The sequence below is a fragment of the Plecotus auritus genome (genome assembly GCF_963455305.1).
Source record: "Plecotus auritus genome assembly, chromosome: 1".
NCBI classification, from domain to species: domain Eukaryota; kingdom Metazoa; phylum Chordata; class Mammalia; order Chiroptera; family Vespertilionidae; genus Plecotus; species Plecotus auritus.
The window spans coordinates 248,621,041-248,648,706 of record NC_137770.1 but is presented as its reverse complement, the minus strand read 5'-3'; the positions used below and the strand labels follow the sequence as shown (position 1 = coordinate 248,648,706).

The 27,666-nt window shown below is 54.4% G+C and overlaps 1 protein-coding gene across 1 annotated transcript; it reads left to right on the top strand.

The window, feature by feature from the left end:
• Positions 1–27,149, top strand: PIGG (phosphatidylinositol glycan anchor biosynthesis class G (EMM blood group)). Its single transcript, XM_080644356.1, has 13 exons — positions 1–297; positions 1,122–1,327; positions 5,580–5,789; positions 6,988–7,176; positions 8,273–8,414; positions 11,056–11,268; positions 12,893–13,110; positions 13,347–13,625; positions 14,491–14,948; positions 16,936–17,127; positions 23,601–23,910; positions 24,499–24,662; positions 26,062–27,149. Exons 1-13 carry the CDS (start codon positions 144–146, stop codon positions 26,297–26,299), a joined length of 2,973 nt encoding a protein of 990 aa, XP_080500482.1. The 5' UTR covers positions 1–143; the 3' UTR covers positions 26,300–27,149.
• The last annotated feature ends 517 nt before the right edge of the window (positions 27,150–27,666 follow it).

The following is a 27,666-nucleotide window of genomic DNA, read 5'->3' as shown; positions in this document are numbered from 1 at the left end:
CGGAAGCGCTCGCCCCTTCCGTGTGTGTCCGTGGTGCGCAGGCCGCCTGGACGCGCGGGGCTGGCTCCAGCCGGGGCCGCGGTGCACACCTGCTCCCTGCTGTTTCCGCAGCCGGAGGCGGCCGGGCAGCGGCGGAGGGCGCGATGCGGCTGGGCTGCGGGGCCTTCGCCGCAGGCTGCGTGGTGATCGAGGTGCTGGGAGTCGCGCTCTTCCTGCGGGGATTCTTCCCGGCTCCCGTGCGCTCCTCCTCCAAGCCCGAGCCCCCGGCAGCGACCGCGGCGCCCGAGCCCTCGGCAGGTACGGCCCCGCTCCCGGGCCCACTCCTTGGCCGGAGGAACCTCCTCCTGAGCCCCTCCTCGCGGGCTTCTCCCCGGACCCACCACCCCCAAGACCCCTCTCCTTACCGCTCCAACGGGGCCTCTCTTTCTGTGTCTGACCTACAACTTGACAACCGCCACCGTCAGCCCCGTTTCGACCCTCCTGTCTAGTCACCGAAAAGTCAGCTCTCCGCGCCGGGCTGCCACCCCTCCAGCCCGCGCCCCTTCCCCGAGCAACTCCGAGCCCCTCGGTTCCCGGCACCCATTTTGCTCATTGAGTCACAACAGATAAAGATTCCTGCTGAACCCTCGCTTTTCTCTTCTTTTACATTCCGTCAGACCCCCTTGTCGCCAGTAGTGACGACCGCCCTGCCGGGACCCCTTCGTGGTTCTCCCAGCAATCCATGCCAGGGAGAGGCGCTCCGTTTTGCCCCAGGGCCACACAATACGAGCCGCTGACCATGTAAACACAATTGGCAGAAGCTCGCCCTTCCGCGCAGTGAAGCACGTGTTCGCAGGTCAAGCGCCTGCCTTTACCACTCCAGGGCCCTCGCCTCGGAAGGGACTCCCCGGGCCCAGTACTTCTCCTCGCCATGCTGAGGGCAGTTCATAACTCGGTACTGGGGCTCCTGAACTACCTGGGAGGGAGCCGCCCCCACCCTGTAGGGGAGGGCATTGTTCTCTGGGTTGGTTCATACATGGCAGGATCTGTGCTGGAGAAGTGGGCAGAAACTAGATTACAGGTGATTGAATGCGAAGTAAAGTGGACAACTCAATTTTCTTTTTCCTTTCAAACCCTTTTAGGAGCCAGTTCCAATTGGACCAAGCTCCCCCCACCTCTCTTCAGGAAAATTGTTATTATGCTGATCGATGCCTTGAGAGATGATTTTGTGTTTGGGTCAAAAGGTGTGAAATTTATGCCCTACACAACTTACCTTGTGGAAAAAGGAGCATCTCACAGTTTTGTGGCTGAAGCAAAGCCACCTACAGTTACTATGCCTCGAATCAAGGTAAACAGTTTAACACCGTGTTTTATAAATCACTAGACGCCAGAGGCACGCAAGGGGCTCAGCCCTCGCAGCCCCTCGCAGCCCTGGCTTCGTCCTAATTAGCACACTAGCTCTTTGTTATATAGGATGGTTTGGCTCTAAGAGGTTTAGAGGGCTCTCTATAGTCTGTTAACTTGTCTGCACTTGAAGTGCATTTGGTGCCGTCAGCCTGGCTGGGGCAGTAGACGGACAAAGAAGCCTGACATAAGGTAGAACTGAGACCGTGACTTGTACCCCTTTTCAAGTAGCCAGAGTCCATGCTTCCTGGGAGGCATAAAGGATTGAAAGCCACTTATTCCAGGCCAGCCTGGTCTCAGGGATGCCATCCTCCTTGCTCCCCTGTTATTTTCTGTCATGGTCATTATGTCAGTTATAACCCTGGAAAGCCTTAGGGTTATCCAGTTCAGCCTTTTGACTTTATCGATGAGAAGGGGAACTCAGACTTGCCAGCACTGAAGCATACAGTGACTGACCCAGCAGGGTCTGGCCTCCACAGTTCTTGCTGTGTAAACTGCCTGCAGGTGCTCAGCTAGTGAGTGGCTTTCAAGTGCCTAGTGCTTCACCCAGGAACTACGGGTAAAGAAGACTACAGCTTTATTAGGGACCATTTCCAAAGGAGGGAACAGGCTTGAAGTATCCAAGTCACGCAACTGGGATGGGGACTGGAGCACAAGGCTGCCTGGCTCCAACAACTGGCCGTCATGAGGCAGCCCATGGCAGCACTGCTGTGCAGGGTGACTGAGACAGGTCCTTCTCTCAGAAGGCAAGAAACGCCCATTCCCAAGGCCATGGCAGCCAGGGAACCTCCAAGGAGATGACAGACTTGAGTTCTCACTTAACACTTCCTAGAGCCCCCAACTGCAACTCGGTGGCTACCTGCATGCTCCCTGGGGTGACAGCCCAGAGGGTAAGGGGAGTTCCGCAGGGGAAGAAATTGAAATGTCCGTTAAACATGTGAAAAGATTCTTTTTACTTTACTGGTAATCATAGCAACTCAAATTAAAACCATCTGCAAGGCCAAGTTTTGTCTATCACTTTGTAAAAATTTAAAGATTGATGATAACCTACTCTTCACGAGAAATGAGGTGAACAGGTATCTTAATTCTGAGAATATAGCTGAACTGAGCCACCTCCCTCATCCAGTCCAATTGGTCTCCAGCTCGTGCTACTCAACTTAGCGCCCTCCGCTGTGCCTACTCACCCAGGCCTCGTGGCTGTCCTGCCCGTTTACCTCACCCTCGTCTGAGCTACTTTTCCTCTTTCATGATCACATGTAGCTTGGTTCCCATGAACACTGCCCTCTGGCTTGGAGCCTTTGCAGTTTACTGTGTCTCCCTAGGAAGGCCCCACCTCATCTCACCTAGACAACACTTAAATCTCAGGTCTCAGCTCAAATGGTACTTCCATTGGAAGCTTTTTAAAGTAAATGCCCATTAAAATGGTCTTGGTTAAATATATTGTGCATTCAAATATTGGATGTAAATATGTTGTATATTTGAGCACTAAAAACATAGCCCCGTCTGGTGTGGCTCAGTAGATAGTGCCGGTCCTCGCACTGAAGGGCCGTGGGTTTGATTCCCGGTCAAAGGCACATACTGGGTTGCAGGTTCCATCCCCAGCCCGGTTGGGGCATGTGCAAGAGGCAACCAATTGATGTGTCCTCTCACGTGTTTCTCCACCCCCTTTTCCAGTCTTTTAAAAGGAAAAAATATCCACAGGTAAGGGTGAACGTTTGTGTGTGTGTGTGTGTGTGTGTGTGTGTGTGTGTGTGTGTGTATACATATACATATACATATACATATACATATACATATACATATACATATACATGTCGTTTTTATAGCTGTGGTTTTCTGGGCAAAGAAATTCGTGGTCTCTTATTAATTGGAAAACAAAACCAAGTTGTGAAATTATTTACATAGTCTGTTACCATTTCGGTGAAAAATATATCTTTGTATAAATTTGGTTGTACACCTACAGAAAAAAAGTATGAAAGGGTACTTACAAAAATAACCAGTTATCTTTAGGAAGTAGAATTTGGGGTAAGAGAGAGGCTCACGTTTTAAGAAATAACTTTAGCCCTCGCTGGTTTGGCTCGGTGGATAGAACGTCGGCCTGCAGACTGAAAGGTCCCAGGTTTGATTCCAGTCAAGGGCACATGCCCAGGTTGCGGGCTCCATCCCCAGTGGGGGGTATCCAGGAGGCAGCTGATCAATGATTCTCTCTCATCATTGATGTTTCTATCTCTCTCTTCCTCTCCCTTCCTCTCTGAAATCAATAAAAAATATATTTAAAAAAAGAAAAAGAAATAACTTTAGCCCTGGCCAGTGTGGCTTGGTTGGGTGTCTCGGTTGTGTGTCCTTCCTCTGCATCGGAGGGTCGCTGGTTCAATTCCTGGTCAGGACACACATCCTGGTTGTGGGCTCCGGCTGGCTGTCTCGCCTTTACCTCTGTTGCATCGAGCTTTTGGAAGTCCACTACACTTGTCTTCGTCTCTCTAGAAATCAATAAAAAAAAAAAAAATCTTTAAAAAAAGCAATACCTTTGTTGAGATAGAATTTTTGTACAATCCAGCACATACATTTGTATGTGTATAGTTGGACGAGACATAAGGTGTCCCACCTCCACTCGAGATTGACGCTCACCCAGGAGTGGTGGCTGTTGTCGCTGTTATTTTGTTTGTGTGGCGTGACTTGCCTGAACTAGGCCTAGGGAGTTTCTCCCTGAGTGTAGGGCAACTGATGTCTCTGAGGTTGTTTTTCTAATTCTTGTTTTTAGTTTTAGGCTAGTATTTCCAAGGGTCACTCGGGGTCAGCATAGGCTAGCAATTGGTCAGAAGTTGTGCATAAAGACCTAATGTGGTGAGGCTACCACCCTTAGTGGGGTCATGTGTGGGACGGGCCAGATGCTCACTGGTCAGGGCCTTACACGTCCGCCCTGATTCTCACTTTCTCTGTGGGTAGCCTTCTGTCCAGCCAGCAGGAACTAGTAAGTAGGCCCGCCCTCTCCGGTCTCCTGAGGGTACACACAGCCTTCCAGGTGCCAGGAATCGGTGGAGCTGATGGGGGTCCACTACACCGGTCTCATTCCTCCAGTCCCCTTTGAAGGTTTGGGCTGGTCTCTTACCACAACCAGCACGGCGCCTCGGGCAGCTGTTGATGTGGTCTTGCCATGGATGCCACACCCTGGCGTGGCATTGTCCCCCGGAGCCAGCTCCAAATCAAGGGTCCTCCTGTCCTCCGCTCCTGCAGCACAGAGCCAGGGTGGAGGAGGGCGCAGCCCCTTTAAAGCACTGCGGGGACTCACAGTGTTTACTGAGACCTTGCAGTTTGTCTTCAGTAAGAACTTCTCAATGGATTGTCTATCCTTGGTGAGTTTTCAAAGTCCCCAAATGGTGGTTTTGACAGTTTTATCCAGGTGTCATCTTGCTCTTGGGGGAGAAAATGGGGCGAGCTCACATGCGTTCTAGACGCCCAGTGAACGCACATGTCTGTTTGCTGTTGGAGAAGTCTTGGCAGGTACTCCTTGGGTGTGACCCGATGCACAGGCCCGGACACTTGTGTTGTGGGTTGTTGGGAGATGCAGACCACAGAGACCGCGCCCCATCGTGGCGGTCTCTTGGTATCTGGGTTAAAATGAGGGAGGCTTTTGACTTACAATCGCAGGAAGGGGTGAAGATATCACAACCCCTCCCACTCCCCAAAACTATGGGGCCATATGGTGGGGACGGGAGGGGTCCCCACCAGCACACCTGGGCCAGCTTCCCAGGGGAACTCCTGAGAGGTGTGTGGGAGCTGCTCTTTCACTTGGGATTGGACAGTAGAGTCTCTGGTTTGTGAATCAGGACATGGAGTTTGCAGACTTGAAGCTCAGGTGAGAGCCTGGCCGTGGGTGTGAACGCACAGGTTTGAGCGCACACCACCCTTTGTCGCTTGTTTTGGTCCTTTCCTCTGGCACTGCGGTCGTCTGGTTCCCTCAGCGCCTCCTTTATCCTCTCCGTGTCCGAAATGGGGTCAGGCGTTCAGGTGAAGCGTTCTGATTTTGCCAGAATCTGCGGGTAGCTTTCCCCATTTGTCGTAAGACTGACCCACGCTCCGGTACTGGGGATGCCCTGCTTTTATGCTTGCATCTTTCATCTGTGTAGTGGCCAGCACCCCTCCCCCTGCTGCACTTTGGGCCCCAAAGTCTAATCCGAGAGTGTTCCCTCCTGCAGGCATTGATGACAGGGAGCCTCCCTGGCTTCGTGGATGTCGTCAGAAACCTCAACTCCCCCGCTCTGCTGGAGGACAATGTTGTCACACAGGCAAAAGCCGCAGGGAAAAGAATCATCTTCTATGGAGACGAAACATGGGTGAAGTTATTCCCAAAGCACTTTGTGGAATATGATGGAACAACCTCATTTTTTGTGTCAGATTATACAGAGGTCAGTGTTGAAAGTAAGAAACAAAGATCCTACTAGGCGGAGAGGCAGCGTTGTTTGTGTGGTGTTGGTTACTCTATTGGGAGGGCGTGGAGACAGTACAGATGTGGTTCACTTGTACCGTGACAGCCAGGGCCGTGAGCCTGGTGCAGGTGTGAGCCCACAGCCTGGAGGCTGAGCACCGATTGGCGAGTGTCAAGAACCCAGCCAGGAGCCAGGTGAGCTGGGTACACAGGTGAGTGGGGACGTCCCAGAAGGACAGAGTGGTGGCAGCCTCTCTGTCTGAGGCTGAGCCCGAGGCTGCCACACTGCCTGGGGCTCCGAGGCCGTTGGTCCCTCTGCAAGTGGGTCAGTGTCGAGTGGGAGGCACAGGGTCAAGGGCAAGCTGGGTGGGTGGTCCTAAGAGGCATCAGCCTGTGCTGGGCGTGCTGCTTCACCAAGGGGAGGAGTGATGAGAGCCCTCGTTGAAAAGTTGAGCCTGGGTGCAGAGGGAGACCCTAAGGGCAGTGGCATCACATGTCTGGACTTGGCATTAGGGCGGTCAGCGTTGCACCCCCACACCTGTCCGTTGGCTGACACAGATGCCCTCTGCTGCAGTGGCCTGTGCAGCATAGCAGTGCTGGCCAGCGGCCACTGGGCCCCTCCCCGTCCTGTGTACAGTCACTCAGAAACACTTCTCTGCTGTAGGCTTTTCAGTGAGAGGGAGGTGGGCCAGCGGAGGGGTCGGGGCTGACCAGGCTAAATGGGTCCGTTGGGGGCAGCTGGTCACAGAATGCTGTCTCCTCCCTCCGAGGACAGCTCTCATGCTGGTCACTTGAACCCTGAGCACTGTCCTGTGCTCACTAACTGCCCTCCCCTGTCTAACTGGGTCCTGGGTCCTGGGTCCTGGGTCCTTCCTCAGTGCAGCCCCCGTGGTGCCCACAGAGATGTTCTCGGAGCAGACCCTGCTTGGTCCATCTGTGTAACACACTCTGTCTGCAGCCTAGAGGTGTGAAACGATGTCAGTGAAAGTTTCGTCTCATCTGATGTTTGTTGAATTCTTTATGGCAGTTCTTATTTTTTTTTTTCTTGGTCTTTTCAAACTCCCGCTAGTCCTGTCACCTGAACTAAACCCTGTGACTTATAGTGACCGCATCACTTTCTTGGGGAGTGAAGATCTAGGCCATTACAGGAGCTCTTGACATGCACTTTCCCCTTAAAGGTGGACGATAACGTGACGAGGCACTTGGATAAAGTATTGAAAAGAGGGGATTGGGATGTGTTAATCCTCCATTACCTGGGGCTGGATCACATCGGCCACATTTCCGGGCCCAGCAGCCCCCTGATTGGGCGCAAGCTCAGCGAGATGGACAGCATCCTGATGAGAATCCACACCTCACTGCTGTCAGAGGTGAGCTGCACTTCAGAGGGTCTTGGTGCCAGGAGGTCCTTGTGCCCACACTCGCCAGAAAAACTAAAGCTGGCGCGTGAGCTCAGGTGACCTGAGTGAATGTCACGCCCACCGTCCCTCGGCAGCCTCAGCCGGCACGGTGCCACTGTGATGCTCACCTGCCTGGTCCCGCCTCCAGTGGCTCTGTCTCCACCATCACCATCCCTCCTGCTCCTGCTTCCTGAGTGCCTTCGGGACGCTGAGCCTGCCTGGGTGTCTGCGGGGTGTGGGCTCCAGCCAGGAGGGCAGACAAGAAGCACAGTAACCGAGTGCATCAGGGCTCTTTTTTAAAATATATTTTATTTCTGTCAGAGAGGGAGAGAGAGAGAGACATCCGTGATGAGAGAGAATCCTGGATCAGCTGCCTCCTGCACACCCCCCGCTGGGATCGAGCCTACATCCTGGGCATGTGCCCTAATCGGGAATCGAACCATGACCTCCTGGTTCATAGGGCAACACCCAATCACTGAGCCATGCCGGCCAGGCTGCATGAGTGTTCTTGAAGGTGATGTGCCACAGGGCAATGGGGGCAGGAGGAGGGAACTGCATCTGAGTGGCTGTGGTTTTCAGCAGCCTGGGCAGAGCAGTCATGGGAGATGTGAGGAGAGGCTGGACAGGAGGGGGCCAATGTGACAAGGCCAAGAGCAAGGGCGAGGTGGAGCTGCCAGGCACATCCTGGGCAGCAGAGGTCATGGCTGGAGCCCCAGGGGCAGGAAGGCGGCTGCATTTGACAGATGGGGACACGGAGGCACCCAGAGTAATGTGCCAGCACTCTCACAGCTCGGAAGTGGCAAAGAGGTCCGGGCCCAAATCCTCTGCCCTGAGAGGCCCTATGTCCGAGCCCGCTGTGCTGTGTGATCACCATGTGATTCTGTTTGTTTCATATATGACATTATTTGACCTTGACCCTTTGATCTGACTGTAAGCTCATAGGTAAAAGGAAAAAACCACTAGTTTAGAAAGCAACTGCTCATGACAGCTGAAACCTGATGTTGGTTTCTCAGCGAGTACATGTTCCTGGTGTCAATGCCGTTGAAATGGCCCCTTTGCCTTGCAGGAGAGGGAGGCCCTCTCGCCCAGCCTGCTGGTTCTCTGTGGCGACCACGGCATGTCCGAGAGTGGGGGCCACGGGGCCTCCTCCCTGGAGGAAGTGAGCACCGTGCTGCTCCTCACCAGCTCTGCATTCGAGAGGAAGCCTGGTGAGGACTTGGACATGGCTGACATGCTGGAACTGCCTTTTACTGCTGTTTTCTATCACCCGGTTTTAATTTTATGACTATTCTTGGAAGCTAAGTTTGAAATATCCTGAGCAATGGCAGAATGAAAATTAACGGCGAGGGGCAGTCAAGATTGGGAGTTTAGGTTTCTTGCCCTGATGATTACAATACAAATACACTTCGTGGGAATTCAGTCGTATGAATGCCGCTGCCTGGATGCCTGGGACTGTTAGTAATAATGTGCCGTAGCTTAGCGACTTTGGAGGTACATATATGAACTGAGAGAAACAGAGGTACTTACATCCCCTTAAAAGTACCCACTATTAGAAACTATAGGTTGAATAGCCATGTCAATAGGAGTCACCAGACCAGTCCGAGCAAGGTTAACTGAGGACTTATCTGTCATCACTGACACACCCAGTTCTGCACCCAAACACACGCGCCCCTCTGACCCCCCTCCCGCCGCCCCCCCCCCCCCCCCGCCTCAGGCCTGGCCGTCTCCCACCACCTTCCATGCGGGCCTGCCTGTGCCCCTCGCTTCACGTGCTGTTGTTCCTGTGGACGCCGTGGCTTCCTCTCCCAGTTCCTTGCCATCACCCAGCACTGCTGGAGCCAGCCTTCCAGTGAACAGGTACAGTGCCCACCAGGGCACCTGCCTCTATACTCCGCCAACCTCACTCAGACCACAGCACGGCCTCTGTACCCACTATCCCTCACTCGGACCACAGCATGGCCTCTGTGCCCCACTGTTCCTCACTCGGACCACAGCATGGCCTCTGCGCCCCACTGTTCCTCACTCGGACCACAGCACGGCCTCTGCACCCCACTATCCCTCACTCGGACCAGGGTGGCCACTGAGCAAAGTGAGAGCCCTGCACCAGAAACAGCTTCCTCCCTGCACTTCTCGTCCTGCCCCGGTGCCTGAGCTCCTGTGGTGGAAATGGCACCGTGTGAAAATGTCTTCACAAACACTGGTTCACAGATGTTCACAGCAACATTATTCATGACAGCCAAGTGGAAACCCAAGCCCTGATGAGTTTGCTGAACATGGTGCGTCCACACAGCAGATACCACCGAGCAGCAGGAAGGAGTGAGGGTGGGCCGTGTGCAGCAGGGCTGACTCGGAGGAAAAGGATAGCCGGGCTGGCTGGGAGGCCTGTGGCTGTGCGGGCAGGTGGCCTGGAGGGCTGCGGGTGTGTTTGTTTAACTTGTTGATTTGCTTTAAGAATAGTTATATTCTGCAGACTTCACTCCTTTTGTTCATTGAGTCAGTATCAGTTTTAGAACTTTTCTGTGAGTGGTCCCCACCACTCCCCACCCTCCTCCAGCAAGTTATGTTTCTGTCGCTGTTACGTTTGCCTCCTCGTTAGATTTCGAATGCAAGGAGCCCTGGGGCGCGTGGTTTTGTGCGCCAGGATAGAGGGCCCTGCAGTGCTGCTGAGTGATACCTGTTGTGTGAACACCCGCGTCCATTCGTCCATCAGTGGATGGGGCTGTGCACATTCGTGAACAAGTGTTTGTGAAGACATTTTCATATGGTGTCTTTTTTTTAATACATCTTTTTATTGATTTCAGAGAGGAGGGTAGAGGGAGACAGATGAAAACATCAATGATGAGAAAGCATCACGGATCGGCTGCCTCCTGCACGCCCCTCACTGGGATGGAATCACAGCCTGGGCGTGTGCCCTGACCGGCTGGGTTGTGTGGTGACATTTTTCTCCAGTACAGCTTTGACCCTCCCTCTGTGCTGTTGCTGTCAGGTGCGCTTCGGTAGGGCACAGCCAGTTCTGTGCGCAGCGGCGGGGCTGCTGCAGTCAGTGTCGGGACGCAGCCCCGCTGTCTCAGCACGACAGCCAGGCCCCCCAGTGTCAGTGCTGAGGGCTTTGTTTTCTTTCAGAACAAGCCCTCAGTGTAAGAGACTGAGAAGAAAAATAATGTTGGAGTGGAAAACTTCTAAGTATAACCCGGGAGGCATCAGTACTGAGAGTTGGTCAGAAAAGAACAAATTTGACCCAATTAAAAAAAAATTTCATACAACCCAAAATTACCGTAATCAAAACTAAATCTCTACAGACTCGCTCTAGAGGGAGAGGCTGGTCCCAGGCTCCGCTGGCCCACCTGCATCAGGCGTCTGGGTGAAGAGGGGGGATTTCTCCACAGAGAAGAGGACGCCTGCGCTGAGCTTCCTGTCCAGGGCCTCGCGGGGCCTAGGGCAAAGCCAGGCCTGAGCCCAGGTCCTGACTCACCCAGGCTCCTTGCAGGGTCCGTCAGACGCCAACCCCTGCTCAGCATGAAGTGCTGCAGTGCGCAGGCCGTGGCGCTGGGCCAGCCTCCTTTCTGCTTTCCCAGAGGTGCCCCGAGGGGCTGTGAGCACCACTCTGCATCCAGAGGGCGGGGCCACCAGAGACCCCCCAGGTGACCATCTGCTGAGCCACCTGCTCCCTGTGCCAGTGTCTCCCAGGCACCGTGGCTGTTTCAGGGAAGGCACGTGCCACTGACAACACAGTGCGGTGCTCCATGTAAATCCACAGGGAGGGATGGTTTGGAGAGACGGTGATTGACATGCGTTGTCGAAGGTCAAGTGTGTCCGAGAGCCTGTCGCTTACCCTGCTTTCTCCCCTAGGTGAAGTCAGGCCCCCAGAGCGTGTGCAGCAGACGGACCTGGCTGCCACCCTGGCGGTGGGGCTCGGCCTGCCTATCCCGCAGCACAGTGTGGGCCGCTTCCTGTTCCCGGTCGTCCAGGGCAGAGCCATGCGGGAACAGCTGAGGTTCCTACACTTGAATGCAGTGCAGCTCGGCAGGCTGTTGCAAGCAAGCGTCCCGGCGTACGAGAGAGGTGAGCTGTGGCCACCTCTGTCAGGCTGGGGCTCCCGTTGCCTGGTCCTCACTGCTGCTGGCTATGCAGATGGTTCTGCTTTCAGGGCTCGGCCATCACCGGGAGCAGCACCCAGAGGCCGTTGTCTCAGTCACGTGCCCCCATAAGTGTATTCAGTCAACAAGTGGTAACTCTTCCCACTCAGTTTCTGTTTGGACAGCAGGGCCGGTGCTGCCCTCACAGAGCGCAGCTTGAGAGGGAGAGCAGGAGGTGGCCATTGGTGTCAGGTGGTGTGCGGGTGGCGAGGGCCTGGGAGGGAGCATGTGGCAGACTCAGGGTCCTGTGCCGGGGGCGGGCACGTGCCTCACTTTGGAGGAATGAAGGGGCCGAGTGGCTGGAGCAAAGGAAGGCACAGGAGGATGGGAGGTCAGGGGTGTGGGGGCCTCTGGGACCCTGGCTGGAATAGGCGCTCTCGTTTTCGTCCTGAGTTGCAGAGCCTGAGCTCTGCAGCCAGCACTTGAGAGGCTCTGGGGCCGGGGAGGCTGGAGGAGGCTGCGGGGCACGAAGAGGGTGGGCCCAGGTGGTGGCAGTGGCGGTGGAGCTGGGACGGGAGGGGGCGGTCTGGATGCTGACCGCAGTGCAGGCAGGGCTTGCTGGTACCCCGGACACCAGCCCGAATGAGCCTGAGCTAAGGCCTGACGCAGGCTTCTGCTCAACAGCGAAGGAATGGGTGGCTGTACAGAGGTGGGGATGGCTGTAGGGGAGCAGGTTCACCAGGTGGTGCTCGTGGGTGAGGGGCAGGTGTCGAGGAAGCCAAGTAGCCAACGAAAGAATTTCCAGAAGCAGGAACGAGCGCCATGTAGAGAGCTGCTGGCAGGAGCAGTGCCGCTCGGGGCTTGGATGCAGGCAGTGCCAGAGGGGTGGCGAGGGCTCCATCTTGGCTGTGACAGGAGAGCTGGGCAGCACACCACTGCGGGGGGTGGAGGCCTCAAGGAGGAGCCCAGACACCTGGGATGGCTCTGCTGCGAGGCGGGAGAGTGCCCTGAACACCAGGGAGCCCCCAAAAGGAAGTCCTTGCGTCTGGCCCAGCTCTGAGAGGAAGGCCGGCCGACTTTGGGGAGCCAGCAGTACTGGGGCTGGGCTTTCTGCAGCAGCCCCGCTTTGCACAGCGGAGGCAGAGGCCATCCTGCCCAGAGAGGACTCGCAGTTCAGAGCCGGTAGAAGACGCAAGCTGTTGCTGAGAGGCAGGCGGGTTAGCCATGCAGTGGGGGGCGGGGGGGCGTGGATGTGGTGGAGACAGCGTCAGGCACCGGTCCATCCAGTCCTCACGCAGCGCGAGCATGGGAAGGTTTCTGTAAAGTTGAGGATCTGTTAACATGATGCATTTCTGGGTGGTTTTCCATTGCAGGAGCGGGGAGTGGGGGGCGGGGGGAGCAAGGGAGGAGAGAAGCAAGGCCAGGGGCGGAGGCAGAAGGGTCGGGGGAGGTTGCCTGGAAGGAGGTCGGGGGGTACTGGCCCATGACCAGCCCACACACGAAGGTTCCTGGGCGCCAGCTGTCAGGTTCTCCCACAGGCTGCGGAAGCACACTGGGAAACCAGTGCCTACGTCTGTGCTGCGTCCGCAACCTGTGCCTCCTCTTGTCAGAGCCTGGGTTCGAGCAGTTTAAAATGGCAGAAAGGCTGCACGGAAACTGGGTCAGACTGTACTTAGAGGACAGTAACTCGGAAGTCCTTCTCAACCTGGGAGCCAAGGTGCGCAGGCAGTACCTGGACGCCCTGAAGACCCTGAGCCGGACCTTGAGCAGCCAGGTGGCCCAGTACGACATCTACTCGATGGTGGTGGGGACCGTCGTGGTTCTGGAGGTACGTTGCTCTCACAGAGCGGAGCGAGGCTCACCTGTGGAGCTGGCTCAGTACCCCAGCCAGAACATGACACTGGAGTGTCTGTAGAACATCAGTGTTTCCAAAAACGGGAAACCGGTTTTCCTGTTTGTTCCTGTGCGCCCTTGTGCACAGTCCTGTCCGGGCGGGTGGCTGGAAGCGTGGTTTGGGCCATTCCCTGCGGCCCATTGTGGACCAGCCCGTGCTTTCCCGCCCAGGTCCTCGCCCTGCTCCTGCTCAGCGTCCCGCAGGCCCTGGGCGCCGCAGCGGAGTTGGAGGTCCCTCTGTCACCCATGTGTTCTCTGCTCTTCTACTTGACGTTCCTGCTTCTCTGGGCCGTGCACGTGGTCGTGTGCACCTCAGCCGAGAGCTCCCGCTACCTGTGCAGCCTCGCGTGGCCCATGGCGGGCGGGGTGCTGGCGCTGGTCTCCGCGCTGCTCTGTGGCGTCTTGTCCGCTCTGACCAGGACGTGTGTGGATGGAAAGCTCCTGAGGAGGGTAAGGCTGGCTCCGCAGGTGGGACGTGTCTCCCTGTGTAGGCCGCACTTTGTAGCTTAGTACCTCTCCCTCCCGACATGTGCGGCAGGCACAGCGCTGGCCGGAGCCGGGGAGGGCAGCCTGTCCCCAGGCTCTGGACCCACCTCACTCTCAGCTCCGTGTTGACAGGTCCCAGGCCTCGCCTGTCAGGAGGGAAGACAGGGTCCCAGTGAAAGAGAGGGTAGGAGAGGGAGAGAGATAGAAACATCAACGATGAGAGAAAATCATTGATCAGCTGCCTCCTGCATGCCCCACACTGGAGATGGAGCCCACAGCCTGGGCATGTGCCCTGACCGGTAATCGAACCCTGACCTCCGGGTTCATAAGTCGACATCAACCCCTGAGCCACACTGGCCGGGCTGTCTTTAGTTTTATATGCTTCAAGTTGGGACATTGAAGGGATGGTGTGTGGTGCCAACTTTGTTGTTTCAGTAGAATGAACGTTTCAGTGGAAACTTCCTGGATTTCTGGAAAATTCATGGTCGGATTCTTGGGAAATATCATTGAGGTTCTTTGGTTTTAGTAGCGGGAACTGGCTGTGGCTGCCTGACAACCCAGGCTCGAGCGGACGAAGATGTGTATGAAGGGCTGGGTCCAGGGGCCGGGGCCAGGTCTCCGAACCCCCACACTGCCCAGGTGGTGCGGGTCTAGACAGCCATGTCTTGTCACCGGCTGAGGACGGGCTGTGCCGAGGAGGAGGGGCCATTCCTCCAGAGCAGGGGGAGCAGCCAATGAGTGTCCTCGTGGGCTCTGTTCTGGGCCCAGCACGCAGCAAGTCACGTGCAGTTTTCAGATTTCCCTTACAAAGTGCATCTTCCTCTCACAGAACCCGGCTAGTTCCCCCTGGAGGTGGTCAGAGCTGGACTTCCTCATCCTGGCGGGCACTGCGGGCCACGTCCTGAGTCTGGGTGCGAGCAGCTTCATCGAGGAGGAGCACCAGACCTGGTACTTCCTCGTCAGCACCCTGTGCCTGGCTCTGTGTCACGAGAGCTACAGAACCTGCTTTCTGGGGGACGACGGGGAGCCTCAACATTGCTCACGCGCAGAAGGAGGGTTTGCTGGCCCGGCATCAGCTTTGCAGGACAGGAGCGTCAGCTGTGACGTGTTAGAGCTCAACCAAGCACGCAAGAGCCCCTCTTCCCTGGACGGGCTCCGAGGCCGTGAGAAGTGCATGGCGCTGGCCAGCCCGTGGCTGGTCCTCGGCTGCTGCCGGCTGCTGCGGTCTCTGAACCAGACGGGGGTACAGTGGGCCCACCGCCCTGACCTGGGACACTGGCTCACCAGGTGAGAGCACGCGCCGTGGCCGCAGCTAGCTGGCCAGCAGTCGCCTTTCCCCACATGGGGCCCGTTTTCCATGTTCAGGATGGAAGTGGTATTTGAGATTTGAAGAATTAGAAAAATACACCCTAGCCCATTAATTGATGTTGAAAAGCAAACTTGCTTGAGGCTAGCCTAATGTGGTTGGTTTTATTACCGAATCACCAACCAACGTTTGAGAACCTGTGAGCGAGGATCTGGTTCTGCCCTGGCCAGCTGCTCCCGGCAGGACAACAGGACAGGCTGTGAGGTACGTGGTCAGAAGCCCTCAACAGCCAGTGGCTGTGCGGGTACTTCTTCAACACCTAAGAGAAGTGCAGCAGGTGAAAACCAGGCAGGAAAGGGGTGCTCATGACGGTTAGAGGGGGCGCTGTGGGGCTCAGGATAGTCAGACATCAGTGTGAGGGGCTCAGGACAGTCGGACGGGCGCTGTGAGGGGCTCAGGACAGTCGGACGGGCGCTGTGAGGGGCTCAGGACAGTCGGACGGGCGCTGTGAGGGGCTCAGGACAATCAGGCGCTGTGAGGGGCTCAGGACAGTCGGACGGGCGCTGTGGGGCTCAGGACAGTCGGACGGGCGCTGTGAGGGGCTCAGGACAGTCGGACGGGCGCTGTGAGGGGCTCAGGACAGCCGGACGGGCGCTGTGAGGGGCTCAGGACAATCAGGCGGTGTGAGGGGCTCAGGACAGTCGGACGGGCGCTGTGAGGGGCTCAGGACAGCCGGACGGGCGCTGTGAGGGGCTCAGGACAGTCACAGGCGCACTGCAGCAGGAAACTTCAGCAGGAGAACAGGGAAATGCTTACTCCCATCTGCAGTTGGGAGCTTCAGGTAGAATAACAGGGCACAGCTTTTAGCTAACAAGGTAGGGAACAGAAGGGATAGGCCCGCCTGGGTGAGGCCGCGACCTGGCTCCACACGATAGTCACTGGGGAAACAGCGTGGCCTGTGCCTCCAGCCCAGGTGCGGCTCCTTCCTTGACTGCGAATTCTGTGGGGAATCTCCCATTCCAGTGTCAGCTCCCTAGCCACCCGACAGCCCAGCGCCCCGGGCAGCGCTCCTCGAGGTGCTGCTGCGAGCCCACTCCTCGCTCTCAGTGACCTGGAGAGAGGAGCCGAGCCCGAGCCCACGGAACCCTGGGACCTCACGGTGACCCACGCCTTAGTGCTCAGCAAACTGCGGCAGTGGGGGGGGGGGGGGTGCTGCTCCTCCTCACACTGGACCTGGCCCCTTCCACTCGGGCTTCTTCTGCATCCCTGCCAGTTTGCAGAGGCGGCCACGGGACCAGGACAGAGCTGCTTGGGGCATCCAGGCTCGCCTTCTGGTTCTTTTTCAGTTGTGACCATTTACCACCAGGACAGGACATAAATGTCCAGTTTAAACAGCAACAACGAGTGACCCCATGTGACCACCCCTAGAGCAGGACCCTGGCCACAGGCACCCTCTGCCTGTTCCCAAGGGGTGTTTCCCTCGTGTGTTTCATTTCGTGAGTGAACGGTGCTCCCTGGCAGCAGCGGTGGATGTGGCCAGGCAGTAGGGCGCCCACCCACCCTGGGACCGCTGCCTGTGAGCCTCCCAACTGCTCTGGGGTCTCGGGCCCTGAATGGGAGTCACACCAAGGAGATGCATGACTCCCGGGAGTGGGATGCACCCTGGGAAGCACAGGGTTTGCCCAGCACCTCCTCACCTGTGTAGGGAACATGTGGCAGCCCAGAAAAGGGACGCATGGCGGAGTGGGGGGTGGAACACTGGACAAGAAGCGGTAGGTCAGGGCAGCAGCCCTTCATTTGTGCATTGTGAGAGCCTCAGTCTGCGCTTAAGTTGCCAACCATTTTCTCCCATGCTTGTCGGGAAAATCAGCTATTTTTATAGCACAGTTCTTAGAAAGCCCCTCAGCTAGACCCAAGCCTCACTAGCTGCACTTGTGGGTAATTCCTGGCACTTTCCTTCCCTTTCAGCTCTGACCACCAAGCCGAACTCACCATCCTTGCTGCCCTTTCCCTCCTCGCCATCTTCGCGCTGGTTCAGAGCAGGTGCTCCCCCGTGTCCAAGGGGGCCCTGGCGCTTGGCCTGCTGGGTGTCTACTGCTACAGGGCAGCCACTGGCCACGTGCTGTCCCCATGGCAACAAGGCAACAAGTACATTTCCAGGTAGTGTGCTGCAGCCCGGGACGTGTTTAGAGGTCTCTCTGGTTTGTGAAGGGACACCTGCCTGCTGCCTTTAGGACGCTGGAGTTGGTTGTTGGTGAAGTGGTTTCACCGACAGATCCTGGGGCCTGACTGAGCACGCTCAGTGAACTGCTGGGAGACACAGTAGCTCGGCAGTGAGGTGTTTGAGGGTCATTTTTTAAAAAAACAAGGAGTCTCAAGGATTCAGTGTTGCTTGGTCAAGACGAAATGAGAGAGAAGAGAGAGTGGGTGTTGCCTAGCAGTTGGGAAATGCGGCAGAAAACTAAACTCACCCGGGTCTTGTAGGGAACCCCTGAGGAGCTTCGTGCCGCTGAGCCTCGAGACACGTTGCAGGTCAGGGCAGCTGCTCTGTGTCTCCTGGAGACGGGTGGGCAGTGTCCCAGGACTGTTGGAAACGTGCGGACCCTCCGACCCAGGTGTCCTCTCGAGCAGCGAGGAGGCCCGAGGCGAGGGGGGGCGCTCTGCTCTCCAAGGCACTAGCGTTGCTCCGTGGGAGGCAGCAGGGCCAGCCGTGGGGGAGCCTCTGAGTGAGCGAGGCTTGTTCTGGGCTCACAGCCCCTCTGCATCTGCTTAGTCGTGTAGTTTTCACAGGACATGCAAAGATGCAGAGCAGCAGGCTGTCCCTGTATGGCCTGAGCTTGTGAAGTAGGGGCATCGCTGTTCATGTTCATGTGAAAGACTCACAGATGGCGCTGGCCTCCATTTCACTAGTGCTGTATTGCTTTTCTTTTTTAAAAAATAAATTTTATTGATTTTTTTACAGAGAGGACGGGGGAGGGATAGAGAGTTAGAAACATCGATCAGCCGCCTCCTGCACACTCCCTACTGGGGATGTGCCCGCAACCAAGGTCCATGCCCTTGACCGGAATCGAACCTGGGCCCCTTCAGTCCGCAGGCCGACGCTCTATCCACTGAGCCAAACCGGTTAGGGCTATATTGCTTTTCTGATCATCTTCACACAAAGGTCCAGCTGAAAGCTGAGGGCCGTGCCAGGCTGGGTTAGGTGGCCGAGGGGCACGGGGTACCCCTGGAAATGGCCTGCCAACTGGAGTGGGGAGTCAGGGATGCCAGGGGCCTGGCTGAGGGGACTTCACCTGACACAGGGAGGCCAGTTGGGGCAGCGTGGTGTGCAGGCATCTCAAAGGATGTGCACTTTGTAGTCTGAGGTTGGGCACATGCCGGGGATGGAAGTCACATTTCCGGATGTTTAATGCAGTTGTTTGTCTGAATCTTAGAGTGTCTGTGACACACAAACAGACCCTCCTTTCCTCTGGTCGATGCACCGATTTCAGCACCGCTCGCCTCAGAGCTGGGCAGTGTCACCCTCTCACAGGCCCAGCGGCGTGTAGGCCGGTGCCCCCTCTGGTTAATCTGTGCTGCTGGTTCACATTCTTCTGGCCCCAGCCTCTCTGTCCCAGTCCTCGGCCCCTCCTGCTTCCAGAGCTGCTCTCCCAGAGCTGTCCCAAGTCTAGAGCACCTGACAGCTGCTTCTCACCTCTCGGGCCCCAGGTGCTGCTGCCCGTCCATCTTCTAAAACTTGCCTTTACATTTAACTCCTGGCTCTCCGTACACGGAAGCCCATGCTCAGCGGGCATGCTAGGCAACTGCTAAGCAACACCCACTCTCTCGGTGGCGCTCTTCCTCCCGGTCGTCTGGCATTCAGCCCGCCCGGCATTGCAGACGCAGAGCCCAGCCCTCCCCTCTCAAGCTCTGACCACTCAGGCCTCTGCTGCATTCTCTTTGATCCTGAGGGTCTGTTGTTTGCTCGGCGTGGCTCCCGCCTGGGCGGGCTGCACCTGACCACATCTCCGTGGCAGGGTGTGGCCCATGGTAGGCCTCGGTGGACAGTGTTCCACTGTTTGAATTGAACGCATCATACTAAAAAGATAATGTTTTAAAATTGCATAAACCTTCCTAAGAAAATAGGAAAGTTTATTTTTTCAAAATATATATTATTTTGATTATTTCACTTAAAAATTCTTACTTAGCGTTACTGTATTTATTTTTTTATTTTGAGAGGATGTTTATTGAAGCTGGGGACAGGGAAACAAGGAAGGGCTTAAGATAGAGGAAGCACCGGGAGAGCCCAGGTGGGGCACCGAGCTTTACTTTAAATGACCAGCCTTGCTAGGATAAAATGCTTGCTTTATGAAATTTTTTTAAATTTATTTATTGTCTAAAGTTTTACATATGTCTCCTATTTCCCCAGTTGAACCCCCCCCCCCCCCGCCCCTGCCGCTATTTCCACCCCGGGCAAGCCCCTACCGCCCCAGTGTCTGCGTCCATTGGTGATGCTAATATGCATGCATACAAGTCCTTTGGTTGCTCTCTAACCGCCCCCTGCCCTGCCATTTGTCTCTGGATCTATTCTTGTTCATCAAATTATATCCCACATATGAGTGAAATCATGTGATATTTATCTTTCTCTGACTGGCTTATTTTGCTTAGCATAATGCTCTCCAGTTCCATCCATGCTGTTGCAAATGGTAAAAGTTCGTTTTTTATAGCGGCGTAGTATTCCATTGTGTAGATGTACCACAGTTTTCTAATCCACTCATCTGCTGATGGGCACTTAGGCTGTTTCCAAATCTTAGCTATGGTGAATTGTGCTGCTATGAACATAGGGGTGCATATATCCTTTCTGATTGGTATTTCTTGTTTCTTGGGATATATTCCTAGAGGTGGGGGTCACTGGGTCAAATGGGAGTTCCATTTTTAACTTTTTAAGGAAACGCCATAGTGTTCTCCACAGTGGCTGCACCAGTCTGCATTCCCACCAGCAGTGCACGAGGGTTCCTTTTTCTCCGCATCCTCGCCAGCACTTGTCATTTGTTGATTTGGTGATAATAGCCATTCTGACAGGTGTGAGATGGTACCTCATTGTCGTTTTGATTTACATCTCTTGGATGATTAGTGACTTTGAACATGTTTTCATATGTCTCTTGGCCTTCTGTATGTCCTCTTTCAAAATGTGTCTATTTAGGTCCTTTGCCCATTTTTTGATTGGATCATTATCTTCCTTTTGTTAAGTTGTATGAGTTTTCTGTAAATTTTGGAGATTAAACCCTTATCTGAAATATCATTGGCAAATAAGTTCTCCCATGCAGTGGGCTTTCTTGTTTTGTATGACATTTTTTTAAACCTTTATTGTTAATAGTATTACAGGTATCCCTCCCCCCCATAACCCCCTCCACTTGGTTCCCGTCCCACCCAAGACCTTCACCACCTTATTGTCTGTGTCCATAGGTGATGTATATCTATTAAGATGAAAAGTGTACCCTTGGGAGTTCGACTGGGAGGCCGCGAGTTCAATTGCTCGCTATGACGTGCGCTGACCACCAGGGGGTGGTGCAGAATGAAGGAAAGCCCCAGCTGGCAGCCAGGGAAGGGAGGCCCCGGCTGGCAGCCAGAAGGCCCCGATCGGCACCGATAGCCAGCCAGGCCTAGGGACCCTACCCATGCACGAATTTTGTGCACCAGACCTCTAGTCTATCTATATAAAAGCCTAAGCGACCTTTAAGACCCGTCGCTATGACACACACTGACCACCAGAGGGCAGACGTTCAGTGCAGGAGCTGCGCCCTGGTGGTCAGTGCACTCCCACGGTGGGAGCGCCGCTCAGCTGACAGATCCGACCCAGCGGCCCACCAGTCCAGCAGCAGCCACTCACTCCTTCAGTAGTCCTGCAGGTCCAATTTCCGAAGAATGGGCCAGGCGCCAACGGGCCAGCGCCACAGGGAAAAGCCCGACAGCGCTGCCCTCCTGGAAGTCGGCCTCAGGCACCACACGCTTCCACTCCTTAGACGCTCCGCAAGGAAGAAAGGATGTGAAAGCAGCCTCCAGGTGGCTCCCAACAACCGGCGCGAACTCAGCGGAACGGATCCGGATCCCGGGTCGGCAAGCGCATCCCGGTCTCCCTCACCCCCCTCAGGACTTCACCCGTGCATGAATTAGTGCACCGGGCCTCTAGTATGAATTTCTTTGGTTAATCTCTTCCTGCCCCTCCTCCCGAGATTCGTCAGTCTGTTCCATGTTTCCATGCCTCACATTCTGTTTTATTCATCAGTTTATTTTATTCATTAGATTCCTTGTTCTTTCATTTTTATTTTTAGATTTAATTGTTGATAAATATGTATTTATTGCCATTTTATTGTTATATTTTCTATCTTTTTTTCTTCTTTTTCATTTTCTTTCTCCTCCTGCTGCTCCTCCTTACCTTCTTCCTCCTCCAGTTTGGTGGTGATGAACTCCTTTAGCTTTTTCTTGTCTGTGAAGCTCTTTATCTGACCTTCATTTCTAAATGATTACTTTGTTGGGTAGAGTAATCTTGGTTGTAGTCCTGGCTTTTCATCACTTTGAATATTTCTTGCCACTCCCGTCTGGCCAGCATAGTTTCTGTTGAGAAATCAGCTGACAGTCGTATGGGTGCTCCCTTGTAGGTAACTGTTTTGCTGCTTTTAATATTCTCTCTTTGTCTTTTGCCCTTGGCATTTTAATTACGATGTGTCTTGGTGTGGGCCTCTTTGGGTTCCTCTTGTTTAGGACTCTCTGTGCTTCCTGGACCTGTATGTCTGTTTCTTTCACCAGGTGGGGGAAGTTTTCCGTCACTATTTCTTCAAACAGGTTTTCAGTATCTTGCTCTCCTTCTGGCACCCCCATAACACAAGTGCTGGTAAATTTTAAGTTGTCCCAGAGGCTCCTTACACTATTTTTGTATTTTGGATGCTTTTTGCTTTTCTGATTGGGTGTTTTTTGCTTCCTCGTATTCCAAATTGTTGATTTGATGGTCAGACTCCTCTACTCTCCTGTTGAGTCCCTGTAAGTTATTCTGTATTTCAGTTAGTGTATGCTTAATTTCTGACTGGTCCTTTTGCAAGTCTTTCACATTTTCACTAAGTCCCTTGAAGCTCTCATTGAGCATCCTTGAGCATCCTTGTAACCATTAATTTGAACTCTATATCTAGTTGTTGTAGTTGAGCCTTGATTGCTATTGGCATCACTGAGAGGAGTTGACCTCAAGGCCAATTGGCTGTGCAGACCAGGCTGCAACTATCGTGGGAGAGCTGCTGTGCAGGAGACACCCCTGTGGAGCAGGACTTGCTTCAGTGGAGCTTTGGTGCTCACTGAGTCTGCCCCTTGAGTGTGTCGCTTGTGGATGTGTACAGTTGTAATCTGGTGTGGTCTGAAGCTGTCCGCCAGGTGTACCGGGTCTGGTGCCTCCCAGGTGGTACAAAGTCAGCCACTGCCTGGGGGGCCACCCTGTAGGAGCTACAGAGCTATCTGCATATGGCTGTTACTTGTACTGGGCTTGGAAACGCCAGGTGAGGGCACGCTGTGAAGCAAGGTAGGCTGGTGCTAATGCCGGGTCTTGGGCCCCTTATTGATAGTTATGGGGTGTGCTGACACCAGCTGCTGCTTGTTTGAGAGAGTTTTAAAAAGTCTTGTTAGAAATAAGGCGATCCCCTAAAACCAGGGGTCCTGGCAGAACACAAAGGACATTTGGGAGCCAGACAGCAAGGCAGTACCTTTCCTCCTGCAGGAGGTGTGTATGCATGGGGGCTGGGAGCATGCACATCCTGAGCCGGCGTCCACTTGGGCTTTTATTGCTGACACACCTGATCTGTCCCTCACTCTTGATGGGAGAGCTTAGGCTCCCAGTCCTGCACAATTGGCTAATTTAACGGGAAAAGGAAGGGGTTGACCTTTACCATTTCAAAATTGCGGCCCCAGGGGAGCTGCAAGTCATGAGGGCCAGAATGGCGGCTGCAAACACTCCCTTCTGTGACAGGGAAGATTATTTGTTTATTCTCAGTCTTGAAACCTGAGCCAGCACAGGCTTATTCACATGAAAAAGCTGCTGCAACAGCTTGGGTGGGGCTGCAAATTGAGATAGGGCCAGGTACGAAATTTATTTACGTATGTTGTAGGAATGTGTGTTTCACACGATGAGGTTCTTTGGCGTGTTGTCACAAATAGTATCCTGTGCAGACAGCTGTAGGTGACGTGCGGAAATACTCAGTTCACAGCAGGGACTTGCGCAGACACTGGACGTGCGGTCCCTCCACCAGTTCCCAGGACGGCTCTGTGGGGTGTAGGTGCCGTCTCTCTTCATTTGCAAATAACACAGTTGAGCATCAGAAGTCCTAATTAACTTGCCCACAACAACAGCTGGTGTGGACCAAATCATTGTGTGTGCAAACACGTGCAGGTGTGTCTCGGTGTTTGTGAGTTCGTGGCTGTTCCTGGCAGAGCTGTACCAGGTCATCCTTGGACAAGAGGAGGAAGGTTCCCGCACGCCAGCTCCGTCAGAGGAGGGCACACAGGGGGCCTGGCGCTTCCACTGGGCACCCGGCAGGCGGGGCTGGGGCTTGTTAGCTGAGTAGACACGGGTCTTTGTGGGGAAATATGTGCTAATTTGTTTTTCTTTTTCTTAGGGGCATCATTGAAGCGCGTTTAGTGTACGTGTTTGTCCTTGGCATTCTGTTCACGGGCATCAAAGGCGTGCTTAAGTCTCAAGTCCTTGCTGCAGACGTCCCAGTCAAGACTGTAGGCCTATGGGACATGTACAGTGGACTGGTGCTCCTGGCAGCCTTGCTCTGCAGGCCACATAACCTTCCTGTCCTGGTGTGCAGCCTCTTAATCCAGACCATGATGACCAGGTTCATCTGGAGACCCCTGAGGCACGGTGCCGCTGAGGTCGCTGTCATGCACTATTGGTTTGGTCAAGCGTTCTTCTATTTCCAGGTAGGTTTTCGTTATCTTTGTGGGTAGACCAGTAACTTTTTGTCACTTATCTTTTAGTTTTTCTTTGGGAAGTTTCAGTGTTAGTTCGGTGAAAGAGCTGTCAGTGTAGAGTGGTGGTGCTGCTCCGACCGTGTGTGTGTCTGTAAGACATGACACAGTAGTTGCGTGAGGCGTGGCTGCTGCCGGACCATCTGCACAGCTTCATCTGCTGAGGTGGTGACTGTGCTCTCGTGGCCATCCTGCTCGCCTGTTCCCTCAGTCATTAATCCCCCGGGCCCAGCATCCACCCTCAGCCTCCAGCAATGGCCCCTGGGCCGCATGTCCTCCCGGGGTCCCATGCAGCCCTCGGACAGGGTCCCGGGGGGAGGGTGTGTCATGTGTCTGTGTGAAGTAGACAGATCTGAGGAAAGGCAGACTTTGTTGCAGCTCATCAGAGACTTCTCTCCATGATCAGACCTGGCACTTGCTCCTCGCCACCTTTGGAAGTGTGTCCAGGGTCGGCCGGGACAGAAGGGTGGGCGGGCGGCCGGGGCTTCTGGCTTCTCACGGTCGCATGGCCTTGTTGTGAGCGTCGCCGTATCGTTCCAGGGAAACTCCAACAACATCGCCACGGTGGACGTCTCGGCCGGCTTCGTGGGCCTGAACACCTACATGGCGGTCCCAGCCATGTTCCTGACGGCATTTGCGACATATGCGGGGCCCGTGCTGTGGGCCAGCCACTTGGTGAACTTCCTGAGTGGGGAGCCCAGCAGGTGCAGCTCTTCCTCTGCCCCTCAGCAGTCTGGCCATGCCCCTCAAGTGTGCAGCTCCCTTTGCCAGGGTGACAGGAGGGGTGACCCTGGAGTGTAACTGTGGAAGCCCCTGTTCTGTGGCTGAGAAAGACCCACTCCCCGGGCGAGGGGCAGGGAGGGGCCAAGGCCCACCTGTCGACGAAGCTTCTCCCAGTTCTCCTTCATTGTTGGTGCCGTGGCTCCAGGAGGTGACGAGCTCCCTGGGGGTCCCCTTCCTGATGGTTGAATCCCTAGTGGGACCCGCGGTGTGTATACAAGGACTTGCTGCAGGAGCTCAGGTCTGGAGCCACCACGGAGAGTGAACTAGTTACCCCAGAGCCAGAGCGCCGGAGTCAGGCGGCCTCACGGAGCAAGGCGTGGGGCAGCAGGGATCACGGCCTGTCCAGGGAAGCGGGTGGGGGCCGCGTGTGTCTGAGCGTAGAGGGAGGCAGCATGCGCTGACGCTCAGGATCTTGCGTTTAGGTCTGTGATCCGTTTAGAGTTGGTTCTTCCATGTGGTGTAAGTTGGTGGCCTGGCTGCATGTTTTGCACGTCTGTCCAGGTTCCAGCGTCCTTTATTGAGAGACTGTCTACCCACTGTGCACTCTTGTCACCACCTCTGTCCTAGACCATGTGGCTGGCCTCCCTTCTGGGCTCTGTTTAGCCCTTGTCATGGTGTAGGATCTTGCTGGGCTCGATTTGTTAGTATTTTGTTGAGGATTTTTGCATCTTACGTTCATCAGGGATATCGGCCTATAATTTTCTTTTTCAGTGTCTCTGTCTGGTTTTGGAATGAGGATGATGCTGGCCACTTAAAATGAGCTTGGGAGCCTTCCCTCCTCTTGAATGTTTGGGAATAGTTTAAGAGGAATGCATGTTAATAATTCTTTAAGTGTTTGGTAACATGTACCTGTGAAGTCATCCTGTCCAGGATTTTTGTTTGTGGGGAGTTTTTTTATTCCTGCTTTGATTTCATGAGTAGTTATCAGTCTTTTCAGATTCTTTCTTCTTAACTCAGACTTGGAAGATGGTACGTTTCTAGGAGTTTATCCGTTTCTTACAGATTGTTCAGTTTGTTGGCATATAGTTGATCATAGTCTTGTGCAGTTTTCCTTGCATTGTTTATAGGTTTAATACACGTGAGAGTATAGCAGTGCGTGCATATCGTTTTTAAATAGATACTTTTGCAAAATGGGGCGTGAAGTAGCGTGATAGGAGGTGTCTGCCTACAGCCTCACCTCCTCAGTCGCCTCTGCCCACCAGACTGACCAGGCCCAGGAGCAAGAATTACCTTCTCGTTTTCAAAATACAAATGTCAGTGACTTGTTAGTGCCCCTGGGACAGAGCACAGTGCACTAACCCCGTTTCCCTTTACCCGCAGCGGTTCGGCGCTGAGGCGCGCCTGCTTCTGCTACGCGCTGCTCAGCTCCATCCCGGTGTCCGCCTACATCGTCCTGGTGACGGCCCTGCGCTACCACCTGTTCATATGGAGTGTGTTCTCCCCGAAGCTCCTCTACGAGGGCATGCACCTGCTCGTCACAGCCGCCCTCTGCCTGTGTTTCACCGCAGTGGACCGGTCCGGCGCCAAGGCAGACGCTGGGAAAACAGCACATTGTTAAAGTCTACTGTTTACTTCATGGATTTGATTAATAAAAGTAGGTGTAAGTGCAAGATTATTCTAAAAAGAAGAGGTGAATTCTACAATGTGGATGAATAGCTTCAATTGCTTGGACGACTGTACTTGAAGTTGAATTCAGTAGTAAGTGGCTTAATAAAAGGTCACTTTAAAATACTTAGTTTGAATATGAATCATAGTCCCCTGTGGACAGTCACTCCAGAAACTGCTGGCCTTTAATTGCCTCTGGATGCGTTGGGCGATGACCAGCCCTGTGTGTTTCCATGGTGCGCGAAAAGGTTGCCAGGGTGGGTGTCGCGTGTGCGACCTTCAAAGGCTCGACCTTTTCGACCTTAGGACCCCCGGAGCTCGGCTTCATGGGGTCACAGCTGTCAGCACTGATGGCATTGAAAATTAAAGACATTTCAAAACAATTTATTCATTTAAAAATAAAGATACAAACTTTAATATATTTTTAAGAAAAATAGCTATTTTCCACACACAAAGATTAGCAAGAAGAGTGGCATTTTCTTATATTTTTGCAAATCTCCTGAGTGTCTGGCTCAGGTGGGGACAGTTGGGCTCTGCACTCAGTCTGCTGTGCTGTGTGCAGGTGCGGGCGCGCAGCCTGGGGCCAGACAGGAGGGTGTGGTCTGTTCGTGGTCGTTGTGGGTGTTCTGTGTCAATGCTGCGCCGAAACTGTGGAAGGTGCGCCAGAGGCAAAGCAGTGAGTGCGTGCCCTGCGCTTCACACTGGTGTCGACGAGCCCTGTAGCTTTAAATGCCACGGGGGAGGCTGCTGTGGGACTTCTTGTGAGATTTAAACTTTTTCAGAATAAAGTTACTTTGAAAAGGAAACTTGGTTGTGCTGTGCAGTCCGAAACCACACCGTGACCGGCTCTGGGCTGCACTCGACTTCACTGCACCGTTGTGGTCTGAGGGGACCCGCCCCAGGGGTGGCTCCATCACACTCTCATCTGGAAAATAACGTGGCAACACGGTTCATGATGCAAAGCCAAACACCACCAGTTCCATCGCCCACAGCCTCATCAGAACTCTAAATGCTGGGAGCAAGGGGGCAGGTGCAAGTGTCCCAAAACTCTTTTTTTTATATATATTTTAGTGATTTTTTACAGAGAGGAAGGGAGAGGGATAGAGGGTTAGAAACATCGACGAGAGAGAAACATCCATCAGCTGCCTCCTGCACACCTCCCACTGGGGATGTGCCCACAACCAAGGTACATGCCCTTGACCGGAATCGAACCTGGGACCCTTCAGTCCGCAGGCTGACACTCTATCCACTGAGCCAAACCGGTTTCGGCCCAAAACTCTTTAACTTGTGAAAACTCAAAGCTCATCAGCACATACTGAG